The 16707-nt window shown below is 38.8% G+C and overlaps 1 protein-coding gene across 5 annotated transcripts in view; it reads right to left on the reverse strand.

Annotated features, from left to right (window-relative positions):
* DLG2 (discs large MAGUK scaffold protein 2) overlaps positions 1-16707 on the reverse strand; it is a 2692860-nt gene that overhangs the window by 1862680 nt on the left and 813473 nt on the right. For 2 of the 5 annotated variants that reach the window (XM_043992741.1, XM_043992740.1), the window contains exon 1: positions 2626-2983. The exons of the other annotated variants lie outside the window; for them this stretch is intronic. In XM_043992741.1, coding sequence (XP_043848676.1) covers positions 2626-2667 — 42 coding nt within the window. In that variant the 5' untranslated portion in view covers positions 2668-2983. Of the gene's footprint in view, positions 1-2625; positions 2984-16707 lie in introns of those variants that run through there. 5 annotated transcript variants of the gene reach the window in all.

Genomic DNA, 16707 nt, shown 5'->3' on the forward strand with positions numbered 1-16707 from the left:
GCTTTTTATCATCATTGTTTCTTTCCTAGTGAACAGAATCAGTTTAGGAACACCATGATAACATAAATACAACTCCGTAAAGGCAATCAGATTTCTATGGACATTATTTCTCAGTCAAAATTCAAAGAACTCAATTTGCTTCTCAATTATTCATATTTTTTTTCACATAGACTCACATGCTCAGTCTCTGCCAGATCTATAATAGTGTCTGCTGAGACCTGCCTTGAACTTGTCAGGCTAAGATAGGTCAAGCTGGTTCTCACAGCTGTCACTGGTCCAGAACCAACATCTTGAGTCCTATTCATGTATCAGTTCCAAAATTCTTTGGGCTGTGGCAGTCCATAGATTTCCAATAAGTGAAATTGGGAACTGGGGCATTAGTGGCTTATTCTATCTAGAAAAAAAAAAAGGACTATGCTTACTGCTTGTGTTCTGGGCAGCCTGGAAAGTTTAGGGTCAATTTATTATCAATCAAGTTGACCCAGGAAAACTTTAGGAAACTGGTACATATAAGAGATTTCAATGATACCACAAAAGTAAGCAATTCTATACACAACCAATATACAACCCAATCTATAGACAAGATTTCAAGATGTCACTTTGATGGGGGTATTTAAAGCATAAGTGTATGGGGCAAACTCTGCCACAAATCTTGTTGCTCTCAAGAGGGGAGAAATCAGAAAGAAAATAGCGATTTATGAAAGAAAGAACAAGTGCTAACTCTCAGAAAGACATGGATAAATTTGGCTGAAGTTCATGCACTCAGTACAACGATAACAAGACAACATATGACAATTTCCAGGTATTAATTTTAACCGATTAATGAATCAGAGCTGGGAATACTTCATAATCATATATTGACTGCTTCCCCCACCCCACCCCCAATTAGCCAGATGTGGTCAAAACCTCTGTTGGCATGAGACTATATCTTTTTGCATCTGTGAGTTTTAGGGTAGACTTCTTAAAAAGTTAAATCCATAAAATCCTACTTTCACTGTTCATAAATATTTTTAAAGAGTATCTCATGAACCCGGCAGTCAAAGAAATGTCTACTCATTTTATCTGATATTTCTTTTATTGAACAGCATGGTTGTACAATCCTGCTCCAGTCTCAGACTACTAGTCAGGTTGGTGATTGCTTGGGGGCACAGGAGAAGGTAGGGGGTGAGGTTGCAGTTTGATGAAGAAAGTCCTTTGATGCTCCCATTTAAGGACAGTGTATGTAAGCACCAACAATTATTTTCCCTCACAAACCCTTTCTTCTATTACCTACATTTGGAGAAGAATCAGAAATCACCAACTCTATAGTCTGGCACTGTCTGCATATATCAAAGCATGTATTTTCCCACCATCTCTATCACAGGTGTGGAGGTGAATGGGTTAAGAAAGTTAATTTTAAAGTGATCCAAAGTAAAACCTCAATCACTTAACAAAATGAACAGGGAGTTGTGTTAAGGAGTTACTGGTCACCAAACAGCATATTATGATTAAAGAGATTCCCCCCTATTTTAAATCTAATAAGAAAAAAATTCCTTATAAAATTATCTATGGTAGTATTGAGTTCGCTGATTAAAATCCCCAAGCCCAGGAGATGAAACTTTAGAGCCCAAACATCTTAAAACACTCCACTGAGAAAATATTTTTTTTCTTTGAAAATCTATCCATTCGATTTTTAAAATCTCTATTTTAAGTTTGGGGGCTTTAACTACATTTTCTCAGAGGCAGCTACTTTCCATTTGTACCCAATGCAAGAATAACAGCGGCACATCCTCAATGTGTTGACAGAGTACTGTAATTCACTTAAATTATGCCGCTGGAATCCCACAGCTGGCCTGTATGTCTGCCTCAAAGCTGAATGAATACAATGCCAGTGATCCTTTCAACTAATATTGTCCTAGCTGCTGACAAGGGAATAAATCTAGCAACTTAGACTCAACTTTGGAGGCTTATTAACCCAAACAAGTCAATGCTAAAAGGGGTTTGGGGTGGGGAGGGTGACAAACATGAGCAAAGGAGAGACCACAACGCTGATGCTGCCGGCTGACACTGATCACAAGAGAGCTGAGGAGCAGGGAGACAGATATTGTCAATTAACAGTGTTCCTCAGTTGTTTGTGTGCATTTGATGACAAGTTATGCCCCAAATGGCATCGTGATATCATTTCAGACACCAGTTCTTCCAACCCTCTGGCTTGCAGACAATAAAGCAGCAAGAAAACATGCATCTGCCGTCACTTTCCGGGAAGAAGTATTTGAATTCTTCATTCTAAATAGCATTCGGTTCCCCTGTTCTATCCCTGGTTTCTTGGTTCTGGCCTACCTGGCTAATTTCCATTTATTCCCTTTTCCCCTTACGTACCCCCCCACCCCCCCAGCAGACGGTCTGATGAACCAGAATTACAAAGAGTTAAACATGAAGGTCACTACCCAGCACATTGCAAACATGCTTCTCCAGCTCTGCTCCACAGTCCCAGTAAAACAAAGCCCCTCCAACCACCTGTAATAATATGCCTGAGCTGCTAGCAATCCTCAAGTCCTGGAGAGCCAGCCACACAAGGTAGACATTTTCTGCAGCTGGCTTTAAAAATGTACATCTTGCCCCCACTGTTGCTTCGGCTCCTCTTACCTTGACGTTAGTCCGGAGTGCACAGTAACATGCAAAAAACATTGCAGTAAACAAGGAGCATATGGACTGGCATTCAGCTCTTCAGCTCAGCACAAACCACAGACCCGATCCTGAGCATGTGCTACCAAAGAAGCGCCGGTTCCCTCTGTCAGTTTGAAAATGCATTGATCTCGGGCTTTTCTGACTACAAAAAGACATGTCTTGAAGGCACTGAGTGAAAGCTAAAAATCTCTTCATTGCCTATATATAGCATTATGCCCAGTAATTTCAATTAGCCCAGAATTCAGCAGCTGAAAGTTAAGACCTCAGTTGCTTTCCCTTCTAGCATTTTAAATCACTGAGGGCGAGAGGAAAAAAAAAAAGAAGAAGAAGAAAGAAAAGAAAAGAAGGGAGGGGAACTCACCCGGGGTGGAGGGGGGGAGGAAAGGTGAGGAATTAAAATTTAACCAATGGGTTACTTTATATTTCAGGGGAGGGATGATGTTTTCCTATTAGGTACTTTATAAGGGGAATACATCAGGCAGGTGGGAACTGAATAGGGAGTCCTTTTCTATTCTGAGGGATACTGTAGGCTCTGCAATCCATCCCCACCTATCCTGATGCAGAACCCTTTTTTGGCAAATCCTTAGTACTACAAATCCTTGCAAATTCACCTCTTTCAACCTATCAGTGCAAAATGAGACTGTGGGGTTGTGGGGGGGGGTAAAGAATTTCAGTCTTAGGGGGTCTCTCTTAACTGTCAGTTGAGTCCACTGTGCTTAAATGGCCGAGAAGTACCACCGACTCTTACTTCTGTCATCGGGTACAGATCATTGCAGCGGCCAGGGGACGCCTGGAGTGCCTAGGCTCCCAAATCAAATGCTATGCACAATTTTTCAAACCTGTGCTTTATTGGTAAAACACAATCGATATCAGAGCAAAGGATTGAAGCAGAGACAGGATTCCAGGGGATAACATAACCTCGGATTTCGGTGGCTACTGCTCCTGAATTTTAAATGATCAACTGGCTCAGGAAGACAGAATGCCTCTGCCCTCACGAAATTGTGAGGAAGGGGGAAAAACACCCTTAATTCAAAATCACGGTCAGATCCCACTGTCTGTTGCCATTCCTGTCAGGCACCGGATGCTGCAAATTAACTCGATTTTTACTGAGCTGAAAGGATCAAGTCCAGTGTGTGCCTCTAAAGTCCTGTCTCCAGCCCTGGGAAGCCCTAATGTTCAGCTACAATTCTGAAGCTATCCTGCTAAAATAGAACGAGAAAAGAGCAGTTTCTCACTGCAGCAAAAATTGTGGGAGGGGAAAAAAAAAAGTGGTTCTGTCTTAGCCACGACATTCCCCATCAGCATAACAGCGACGTGGAGGAGAAGCATAACTCGAGAGGGGAGAAAAAACCTGCAATGACTTTTCGGATTATTCTTTTAATATGTTTTACATAAACCCCCTCCCCTGAGCACTGCAGGGGTGCTGAAGCCCTGGGCATTTCCCGTGGGCAATGAGGTGAGGCAATGCAAGTGGGAAGTGAGGTATTTAAAAGGAAGAAAAATTAGGGAAGAAGAAAGGAGGGTTTTCAGTTTCTCTCCTGATGACAAGCAATCAGAAAGTGTCGTCAATTCTGACTAAAAAGCTATTTTGGGCATGTCATTGTTTGTTTCTTGTGGGGGAAATGGATTTTTTTAAAGGGAATCTGGTCTTCAGATGGGGACTTTCTCGGTAATGTGGAAGCTACTGAATTTGACTCCCTGTTCCGAGGGTCCCACAAATGTATACAATTAGAACTTGTAGGCATTTTCGGTCTATTCAATGACTTCCGGTACAGGAGATACAGATATATATTCCCCGACTCGGATGCTCTACAACTTTTATTAGCTGCTAAACACAGGACATAACCATCCGACGAATAAATTCTTTTCTTTGCCGAGGTTGGAGGAACTCTGCTTTTCTTGTGGTTATTTTTAAGACTTGAGCCCAAACAAGGCAAAACATGTGTGGTGGGGAGGGGGGGGGGTGTTAAATTAATTAATAAATCTTTTTTCTCCTTCGGTTATAAGCAATTTTAAAAATTCTTTAAAGTACACATTTCACAATTCATAACTGATTGGTACTTGGTACTTTATTCATTAGGATAAGAAAATAAGCAATTGTAAATATGATCACTAGCTTAAAAAAAAAGGACTTTGGGTAATTTTGCTGACCAGAGAGAGAAAAAGAAAGAGGGGAGGGATTGGGGGAGGTAAAGGGAGAGAGGGAGAGAGGGGGGGGGAGAGAGATGAAGACTTTAAAAAACATTAGAACAGCTTATAAGGATGAAATAAATGCATATTTTCATGTGAAACATCAGAATTTGGGCCTGTAAAGATGCAGTTCCTTCAATATGATTTCAGAAATATTTTATTGTGTATTCATTAAAAAAGTCATGTAAAAACAAACATGTTTACCCCATTATAATTAGCATGGTACAGTGGTAAAGAGCATTGGATTTGGAGTCCAAAAATGTGGGTTCAGATCATGCCTCCTTCACTTCCTACTTGTGTGACCTTGAACAAGTCATTTAACTGGTTAGGGCCTGTTTTCTCAACTGTAAAATAAGCAGGTCAGACTTAATAGCTTCAAAGTTCCTTTCCAAGCTATAAATCTAAGAGTCTATGATCATAAAAGAAAATTAATCCTTGGAATAAAGAAATGAATGATCTATAGTTTTCTAGAAACTATCATGTCTTGGGGTCTAGGATTTGGGGATGAAATAGTACACTTAAAAGGCTAACTCAGAATCATAAATATATAGTTTTTGGTTTTAATGAACCAATCCCAGGGGAAAGAAGCAAAAATGAAATATTGCTTTATCTTCCAACTTCTTCCCTCAACCTTGAAGTAATTCTTTTTTTTTTGAAGTAATTCTTAAAGTAATAGATTTTTCTATTTCTCTATTATATGGCAAGAAGTCAGTCACTTGTATAAAGTGTATATGTACATATCTACATACATGCATATATGTATATATACACATAAAAACATGTACTTATATACATACATGCATATATAGTTTACATGTTGATGGGTAAAACCATTATTCAAATATCAAAGCCAGTTAAACAGAGTTGAAAACAAAGCACATTAGATTGACACAGTTTTGTTTAGTTTGGTTTTAAATTTTGGATCTAGTGAGCACAAAAGTTGTAGAATAAAATAAAGTTATGAAGTACCCAACTTGTTCATATTACTCCCTTTAAATTTAACTAAATAATTAATGAAATGGTCACTCAAAATTTTCATTTTCAAACTCCACCAATTATAGCTATTCATCCTTCATTCCTTCATCTAACAACCATTTATTCAGAAGTCCATATTACATTCCTATTCTAATGCTTCACCATTCACTTAAGGGGAATATGTTAAGTATTTATTCTGTTTTAGGCACAGAGTTAAGCACTGAACATATCAAGAAAAAAAAGGCCTTACTTTCAAGGAATTTACATTTTAAAAAGGGAGTCAATAAATTGATACATATAAGATACATACATAATAAACACAAGATTATGTAGGAAGAAAGACTAAGGGAAGGAAAGACCTTCTTCAGAAGGTGAAATTTGAACTGTCTTGAAGGAAGCCAGAGATTGTAAGAAGTAGAGAGAGAAGAGATATACATGCATGTGACTACAACCTCCTGTAGAGTTGTTTCTGCGTTTCATAAGTTTATCCTAATGGAGAAGTGGCATCTTCTTCTTTTAGACTGTACTCATTATTAGGAATCTTTCTTGACATCAAACATCAATTTGCCTCCTTATAATTTTCATCCATTGTTCCTAGTTCTCCTTTCTAGGAAATCAAGTCTAAAACCCTGTGCAATCTAGAAGGTCCTTCCTAGTTGGAAAGGGTCTAATCCTGATATTGGTGATGAACTGTATTCTTTGGTATCCAAAAGCACCTTACCTAAGACCAGACAAACTCATTATCAATTCATTGACCACTAAGAAAAGACGTTTGGGCCAAAGAACTTAATAAAACCATTTAGTAAGAAATCAAATTGTTCTAATCTCAGTGTCAGTGGAGGGAGTACCCATATCAGTGAAATGAAAGACTTGGTTTAATATTTAAGTATGAACAAAATATCATGCTAAGTGTGAAAGGAGATACAAAGATAAATAAGACAATCCCTGCCCTCAGGGAGCTTAAAATATAATCCATTTAGGATAAAATGTAACACTTTCTGTGGTACACATTGACCAGCCTTTGGAGCCAGCATGGTACAGTGAGGAGAGAGCTGGACTTGAATCAAAGGACCTAAGTTTGAATCTTGACTCTGTCACTTCCTACCGTTATGATCTGGAGCCTCAGTTTCCTTATCTGGAGAAGGTCAGACTAGATGACCTCTGAGATCCTTTTTTACTCTCTATCTATGAAGCAAGTATGCTATGGTCATTAATCAAAGACCTCACTAAGTGCTGGACATTCCACATAGAATTCTTTACTCTCGCATTCATCCCTTTCATTTCACTTAGTTGGCTAATGATTTTACTCATATTTTATAGCTACTGAGAGAAATTATTTTACTATTATATTAGTAACCAAATATTAATTTGGGATCCAGGCTTTTCTCCTTTATTTCCTCATTTAAGGTCCAGTCCCTGTAAAAAGTCAGTGTCTGAAGGACATGACTGATTGATGAGATTCTCCTAACCCTCAAGGTATATGCTCTTCAATCTCCGGCAGGCCCCCACCAACTTAGAGTGTAAACAGAATCCAGTGTAGGAGAGTTTTTACCCCATGAAAAAGATCCCCTGTCCTTATAATCCTCCATTAGAGTTTTCAGTGACCCAGCTCATGAAGAAGAAAACCAACCAGAGATTTCTGTATGGAGATGGCTTCACTTGTCCTGATTGCTTGAGATGGCTGAGTCTCATGATCAAGCTACATTCTCAGCAGGAGAAGTCTACCTCCTCATTAAATGTCCACCAAAGAGGCTTTTCAGGCTCTCCATGTTTTTGTCTTTGGTTACAGAGAGAAACCACTGACCAACAATTTATTGATTTCTGGCTAGGCTGATTAATACATTGGTTATTGATTGCCCAGAAACTCTGTCTCTGTCAGGATTTTTCAATCATTACACTATAGAAATTAAGCACTAACAAGACCAAGGCATGATCAGTATTCAATCAAAGGTTCTATTTCACCACAGCTTATCTCAATAATATGTAAAATATTTCTGACACAAAGGATATTCTGAGCCAATTAACTGGTACGTGTTAGATGAGTACCAGACACCATGATGTACAGCATCCAAAGCAGCCTGAACTAATCACGGGATTTAGGCTATAGGTCTTGTAAAGCCTTACTTTCAAATACCTTAAGAAACTATAATATCAGAATCATGAAATCTTAGAGTTGGAAGATACCTAAGAGACCATTTCATCTAAATTGAACCTAAATAGGAATTTCTCCTACAACACAAGTGGGAAGCAGGGACACTATCTCCAGAAGCAGTCCATTCCACTACCAATTGCTCCTAGATTTGTTTTCTGAGAGAATAAGTTTAATGCTTTTTTCACATGATAGCCCAACCATCTCAAACTTGAAAACAACTATCATGGTCCTCTCAAAACCTTCTCTTCTCCAGGTTAAACTAGCCCCATTCCTTTAATTCTCATATAGCATGATCACAAGACCCTTTAAGATACTGGTTGTTCTCCTCTGGACTATTTCTAGCTTGTCAATGTCCTTTCTAAAAGTGGAGTCTACATTTAAACACAATTCTCAGGATATGAATGAATCAGGAAAAAAAGTATAGAAGTATTATCACCAACCTAATTTGGGGTACTAACCCACTCGGTAAAGCCCAATATTGGTTTTGGTGCTTGTTTCCCCTGTCATATTATATTTTGATTCATCTTGAGCTTTCACTAAAGCCTGCAGATCATCTTTGAGAGAACCGTTGTCTAGCCATTCCTCTGCCATATTGTATTTGTGAAGTTGATTTCTTGATTCCAAGTGTAAGCCTACATTTATCTCTATTAAATTAAACCTCATTAAAGTTATACCACTTTACAGGATACCACATATAGATGGCATTTATACCACATATGTCACTTCAGGGAAGTTCATGAAGGATGACTGGCTTCAAATCTGTAGCATACCACATATATAAATCAATGACTTCCTTATCAGCAGTCTCAAGGTAGAATTTGGTCTGTACCATCAACTGTCCTTTTAAGTGGATTAAGGGACCTGGAATTTTCTGTATCTATCCTCCTTGATTTTTTCCATTGGTTTGGTTTTGGTACTGTTAATCAGAACATTCTAAAGCAGACTGCTCAAAAAGCCTATAGAATTCAGACCCACAGAATCATGGGTTCTACAGCTGCCCTATAACAGGCGTTCTAAACCTCGGGTTCACAGAACCGGAATGGGGGAAAACTTACCTTTATTTTCTTGAACCTTTAACTAAAATCTAGCATTTTCTTCAGTTATGAATGTATTGAATAAACCACTGTATTAGGTGACAACATATTGCCATAAACAAAAATGGTTAAAAATCTCTACCCTAGGTTTTGAGGACCCCCTGCAGCCTCGGAGTTTGAAGGGAATTCTGAGGAAATGGAAATAGGGTATATTAAACTTTGGAGAGAAATCTCAGAATTATAAGACATTCACTGAAGAACTAGGGGGTTTTAATGTATAAGAAACTTTAGGAGAGATATGATAACTGTCATAATATGTTTGAAGGGATGTGATACGGAAAAGAGATTAAATTTATTTTACTTGGTTCGAGAGGATAGAATTAGGGCAATGGGTTGAAGTTGCCAACATGTAACTTACTGGCTTGATTTAAAGAATAACTTAATTTTAGAACTGTCCAGCTGTCCCCAAGTGAAAGGGAATGACTAAGGTGCAAGGTAGTTTCTCCTCACCAGAGGGCTTCAAACAATATACCATAGTGGGGATCCTTGTATAGATTCAGGATGGACTAGCTGGCCTTCAAGGTCTCTCCCAAATCTGAGATTCTGTGATTTTCTGACAGTACAATGTTACTTGATCCATTCTCATGCCTCCAGGATGGGGATCAATTTTATTTTTTAAGATCTATAGATGTGGGAATCCCTGCAGCTTCCATTACCAACACAAATGGGTCATTTTCTACACAATAGGTTCTCTCCCCTCAAATAACTCCATTTTGGACAATGAAATGCTTCTAGAAATGGAGAACTTTCAAGGTAAAATAAGTTAGGAGGAAACAGTCCAATCCTCTTACTTCATATGAAAAGACAGAGAAGAGAGGTGACTTGTAGAATGTTACAAAGGATGAATGGGGTCCCAAATCTGCATCTTCTGTGTCCAAGTCTGATGCTCATTTTGCCATATCAGGCTGCCTCCTTAGAATGAAAAGAAGAATCTGGGGTAGATGAACCTATCAAAATCTTTATCCTATTTTAAATACAGCTTAAATTCTATCTCTTCTATGACCTCTTTCCTGACAGCCCCAGTCCACACTATTGCTTACCTTGTTTGAATTCCTATAACATTTATAGACTGTAACCAAATTAGCATTTATAATCATTAGCAAAAATCAGCCCTTGATTATACACTCTTTTCTCTAATTATGTCATGTGCATAATTCTTACCTGACCAACCGAAATTTAAGTTCCTCAAGGGCAGGCATTGCAAGGAACACTCTATTGGGTGCCAGGAGACCTGATAGCTACTTACCATAGCATGGCAAATAAAATCCTAGGTGCTGGCATTATTGGCTTGCTTTGATTTCCTCATTTATGATCAGAGAGTATCAAAGAACTAGAGCTAGAAAGAAGCTCAGATGTAATCTAGTTCAAGACTCTCATGTTTCAAATGAGAAAATGGAGGCCTTGGGAGGATAAGTGACTTGCCTGGGGGTATAAGTAATATGTACCAGAGGCAAGATTTGAATTCAGAGCCTCTGTATGAAAAATAAAGGATAGAGGCTCATTGTCCTCTCACTTCCTTTCTATCCTTTATGTTTTATAATTATTTAAATGTCATATTGTCCCATTTTCTTGTTTGCATATTGGGCATTTAATAAATATTTTTACTTGAGTGACAAATAGTAAGGTATAAACAGTTGAAAATGGAAGATAGTTGGTAGGATAAAGTCCATATGTCTATCTGTTCACTTCTACAATGTATTCAGCACAAATTTATTGAATATTTACTATGTATAAAGGCTTGTCCATGGTGGGCAACCCTATACAGAATACTTCATAGTTTCCTTGAGCTACACCAGCCTCTCTCCCATGACAAGGCAATGCTTAAATAGTTTGAAATGTGCTATATTTTATTTATGTGCCCAGACTGATACAACTCATACAAGAAAACATATATATATATATATATATATATATTTTTAGTGAGGCAATTGGGGTTAAGTGACTTGCCCAGGGTCACACAGCTAGTAAGTGTTAAGTGTTTGAGGCCGGATTTGAACTCGGGTATTCCTGACTCCAGGGCTGGTGCTCTTATCCACTGCGTCACCTAGCTGCCCCACAAGAAAACATTAATGAAAAAGGGGGGAGGGTAATAACAAAGCAATAGTGAGAGATAGACAACTGAAATCCTACAATGGTACCCACAAAATATTAAATGACCTAAAGGAAAGCCTCCAGCACATAGGTCAGATTTTTATGGAGCATGTATGGGGTGACTTGGATAAGTATCAAAACTGTAATCTGAACTGGTGGAAGGCATGTCCAAATAAATATGATAATAGGTCATTGAAATATAAAAGTATATCTTACATACATAATTACATGTTGGAATAGATATAAATATATTAGAAATTACAGACTCTAATGTCATTTTATAGGTAACAAAATTTAGGTCCAGAGTTGTAAAGGGCTTGCCCAAGGTCACACAAATAGGAACAGATCTGGGATTAGAACCCAGTTCTCAACTTCCACACCCAATGCTCTTTTCACACTACTACAAGCAGATATAAACCATGTATAAGTAAAAGAGTATTCAGTTACTTCTATGGTATCATCACATCAAATACAAGGATAATAGTCATATTTATGTGAAATGAAAGAGACTATATTCTAGATCACAGTCTACTGGGGGATAAACTCCTCAAGCATAGGACCACATCTTCCCTAAACTTTGCGTACCTCTCTCCCTCCCCCAAAATTATCATCATGCTATGATGCAATTGGTATTTAAAATGCTACGGTTGCTTGAATATCTAACATATCCCTAGAACTATTGGCGATTGATACCCAAACATAATTTATTTGCTATCAATAGGATAATCTTAATTGTTTCTCCACTTGTGAAGATGGGATGGCATTGGCTCATCTGAACCCTTTTGTGTGTGTGTGTGTGTGTGTGTGTGTGTGTGTGTGGCAATTGGGGTTAAGTGACTTACCCAGGGTCACACAGCTAGTAAGTGTCAAGGGTATGAGGCCGGATTTGAATTCAGGTCCTCCTGAATCCAGGGCTGGTGCTCTATCCACTGCACCACCTAGCTGCCCCTGAACTCTTGCCCAGTATAAGATGTAGATTCATTCTTTTGTAGTATCTCTCTTTTTCTAGAGAAGAAACTGGGATTGAGGAGGAAGGACCTGCAGCATTTAGAGTTACATTCTCAGAGAAGAATCTAGTCAGGCTTTCATGGGGCTTCTTATGATTAACTGCTGTCGCTGGCAACCTGACCACTCTGGAGAGTACCTTCTTACTATATGCAGATAAAGGCTTGTGATCAGAGTCAAGGGTGACACAAAAATGACAAAGATATGGTCACTGCACTCAAGGACATTAGAGTCTGGTAAGCTCTATACCATAATGCAAAGGTATATGATAATACTTCAAGGAGTCATGATTTCTTAAGTTCGTCATTTCCTTTCATCAATGGGAAAAACACACAGTCTCTCCATGCTTTAAATTGTTTACATTTTGATGATTAAAAATATTTTCCTAATTGTATTCCTTTTAATAATGAACTATTGAGGGGGCAGCTAGGTGGCACAGTGGATAGAGCATGGGCCCTGGATTCAGGAGGACCTGAGTTCAAATCCGGCCTCAGACACTTGACACTTACTAGCTGTGTGACCGTGGGCAAGTCACTTAACCCCAATTGCCTCATAAAAAACCCAATAATGAACTATACAACGTTATAAATGCTTATAAGATTCAATTAAAGTTCCATAAGAGGCACAAAAACTGGACAAATTCAATCCTTCTTTTCCTTGACTCTATCAAATTCACTACAGTGTTTGTTCCAACCCGTATCTCCTCTCTTTGCAAAATTCTATGGAAAGACAAAGAAAAGTAGGTTGCTTCTGGCTAGAGGGATGAGGAAAGGCTTCATGGAAGAGAGACCATACAAGCTCATGTTGTAAGATGAATAATATTCTGGAAGAAGTATATTCCAGGGGCAGCTAGGTGGCTCAGTGGATAAAGCACTGGCCCTGGATTCGGGAGCACCTCAGTTCAAATCTGGCCTCAGACACTTGACACTTACTAGCTGAGTGACCCTGAGCAAGTCACTTAACCCTCATTGCCCCACTAAGAAGTAGAAGAAGAGGAAGAAGAAGAAGAAGAAGAAGAAGAAGAAGAAGAAGAAGAATATTTCAAAAAGAAGCATTGACATGGGTATTTTACCCATGAGATCAAAAAAAAGTATAGAGGGGACAAAATGAAAGATATATACAGACAATAACAAAGAGTTCACTTTTGTTAGAGCCTAAAGTATGTAATAAGTAGTGAGAAATAAGACTGAAATGACATGTTGGAGTCATAGCAAGAAGGTCCTTGAATGTCAGGATAAGGAAATTATATTTTATTGCTAGGCAAAGGGAAGCTACGGAGGCAAAAATGAAAAGCCAAAAATGAACAACAAGCCAATGTTCTAAAAAGATTTTGACATTCAGTCATTCATTTGTAGTCAACTATTGGTGACCCCACAGACTCTAGCATACCAGGCCCTTCTGTCCTCCACTGTTTCCTAAAGTCTGCCCAAGCTCATCTGTTGTCCAAGATTTTCATACCAAATCAATTCCATTACATTCAATAAGCATTTGTTAGTGCCTACTAAGTACAACATGCTGGGCTAGGTATGGGGAAGACAACTCCTTTAAGGAGTTTACATTATGCCAAGAGGAAATAGCATGTACCTAGATAAATACATTCACAATATATACAAAAAAAGTAAATTTTGATAGAGGAAGAAGAAGTACTAAGAACTTGGGAATGGTGCCTTAAAGGGAGCTTGGGGTCCCAAGAGAGAGCTAAAAAGGAAGGCATCTCAGGCATCAGGAATAGTCTCTTCCATGACACAGAAGTAAAAGAAGACATGTACAATATGAAGAGTATCAAGAAGGCTAATTTATCTCGAATATTGTTCATCCTTCATTTTGAAGAGGACTATGACATCATAGGGTGATGTCTTGACTTGTGCATGGAAGGATTGCATAGTCATCAGCCTCATTCTGGTTTTTTTGTTTGTTTTAGTGAGGCAATTGGGGTTAAGTGACTTGCCCAGGGTCACACAGCTAGTAAGTGTTAAGTGTCTGAGGCCAGATTTGAACTCAGGTACTCCTGACTCCAGGGCTGATGCTCTATCCACTGCGCCATCTAGCTGCCCCATCAGCCTCATTCTGGCTTCCAAAGTCATCAAAGGCCAGGATAAGACAAATTCAAGATGACTTGTATTCAAGATGACAAGATGGAGGGGATGGCCTTTGTGTCTTCAATGTCTGACCAAGCTCTAAGAGCTCCATAGTGCCTGCTTTAGCAGCCTTCATGGCTATGTAAACAAATTGTTCTCATCCACCAATTCCATTGGGTAAAATCTTCACATGTGTTGGGTAGACTTCCCCTAACTCACCTATAGGTCTGAGGCCTGTTGGTAATCATCATCATCATCATCATCTTCTTTTTCTTCTTCTTTTTGTGGGGCAATGAGGGTTAAGTGACTTGCCCAAGATCACACAGCTAGTAAGTGTCAAGTGTCTAAGGCTGGATTTGAACTCAGGTCCTCCTGAATCCAGGGCTGCTGCTTTATCCACTGTGCCACCTAGCTGCCCCCTGTCGGTAACCATCAACCTGGTTTAGACTGTTGGCTTAGATGATTTTACCAGGGTATGACTGGTGCTCATGCTTATAGCTTTTTCAGTAGTTACAGGTTGGGTGAAAGATGAGAAGCTTGGCAAGCCCTCACACCAGAGATGTTGGTCCTCTCTGAGCACCCCATACACCTAGAATATAGTGGATATGAAGAGGAATAATATTTAACCAGTATGGAAAGATGGATAATCAGATTAACAAGACCTTTAAATGTTAAGCATCAACATTTTAATTTTATCACAGAGGCTACTGGATGTTACTAAAATCTCTTGAGCAGGAGAGTCACATGTTGAGTCCTGTGTTGTAGGAAACACCATGTGACTATGTTACATAGTAAATTCACTTCTCTGGGCCTTGGTTTCCATATGCTTCGGATGACAGGGTTAGACCAGATGATTGCTAAGATCTAAACATTTATTTGAGAAGAGATAAAGCCCTTTCTCCTTGTTCAACTGTCTATAGCTATGATCCTGAGAGAACCCTATATCGACCAACCAATAGATGTTATAGTGGTAGATTTTGTTGAGATATCAGATTCTAAGTAGTGTGAACAAGTCTGATGTTTGACCTGGGAATTGGGGTAAAGCCCATATTTACTATTGAATTCAATCAAATCGAATTCACCAAGCATTTATTGAACCGCTTCTAAGCATCAATCATACTATTTATAAATTTGAAACTATGGGCAACTCAGCATCATGTATTTATTTTAAAAATTGGTTCTAATGAGACTTGTTTCATGCAAGGTAATGTGGCATAGTAGAAAGACAAATGGATTTCGAATCAAAAGACCTAGTTTTATAATCCAATTTGGCTACTTGACTCCCCGGGTCAATCTGGCCCCTCTTTGCTTTTCCAGTCTTGTTCTTCTTTATTAATGCCCATGTACACAATGATTCAGTGATTCAGGCCTTGCTGCTCTTCCTCACATATGACACTCCCTCTTCCAACTCTATGATTTTTCACTGGCTGCATCACCGCCACCCACTGCTTCATATGTTAAATGCTTCCCCTATTCATCTCTTCTTTCTGGCTTTCCTGAGTGTTATAGACAGCTTAAATCTGACATCCTGCATGAGGCCCCATTCCTGGTCCTCCCCATCCTTCCCACAACACAAACACTTGTTTTATAGCATTAGTCACCATCTTAGATTACTTTCAATCTATATCTATATCTATATTGATAGATAGATGGGTAGAAAAATAGATGATAGAGGACATATATATTGTATTATATATATATATATATATATGTATATATGTGTGTGTGTGTGTGTGTGTGTGTGTATATATATATATATTGCAGGGCAATGAAGGTTAAGTACTTGCCCAGGGTCACACAGCTAGTAAGTGTCTGAGGCCAGACTTGAACTCAGGTCCTCCTGAGTGCTTTATCCACCGTGCCACCTAGTTGCCCCCTTCTATATATATATATGTGTATGTATATATATCTATATATATATATATATGTGTATGTATATATCTATAAATATAAATAGATATAGACATATTTGCAAATTGTTTCTTCCATTATATTTTAAGTTCCTGGAGGGCAACAACCATGTTTTTGCCTTTCTTTGCATTCCCAGCACTTAGCAAAATTCCTGGCATAGGCTATTGTAGTCTACTCTAAGTCATTGTCTAAGTCATGCCAACTCTTCCTGCCCCTATTTGGGGTTTTCTTGGCAAAGATTCTAGAGGGGCTTACCATTTCCTTTTGAAGCTCATTTTACAGATGGGGAAACTGAGGCAAAAAGGGTGAAGTAAATTGTCCAGTGTCACACAGTTAGCAAATATCAGAGGCCCAATTTGAACTTAGGTCTTCCGGGTCAGGCACTCTATCCATGCTGCCACCCAGGGCCTTATTAAATGCTTATTGACTGAATGACTGACTATATGACCTTAAACATATTACTGAACTTCTCTGGGCCTCATCTTTCTTCAGTACAACAAGAAGGTTTGGGATCAGACAATCTCTAAGGTCCCTCCTGGTTCTA

Source organism: Dromiciops gliroides, chromosome 3, assembly GCF_019393635.1.
Source record: "Dromiciops gliroides isolate mDroGli1 chromosome 3, mDroGli1.pri, whole genome shotgun sequence".
NCBI lineage: Eukaryota > Metazoa > Chordata > Mammalia > Microbiotheria > Microbiotheriidae > Dromiciops > Dromiciops gliroides.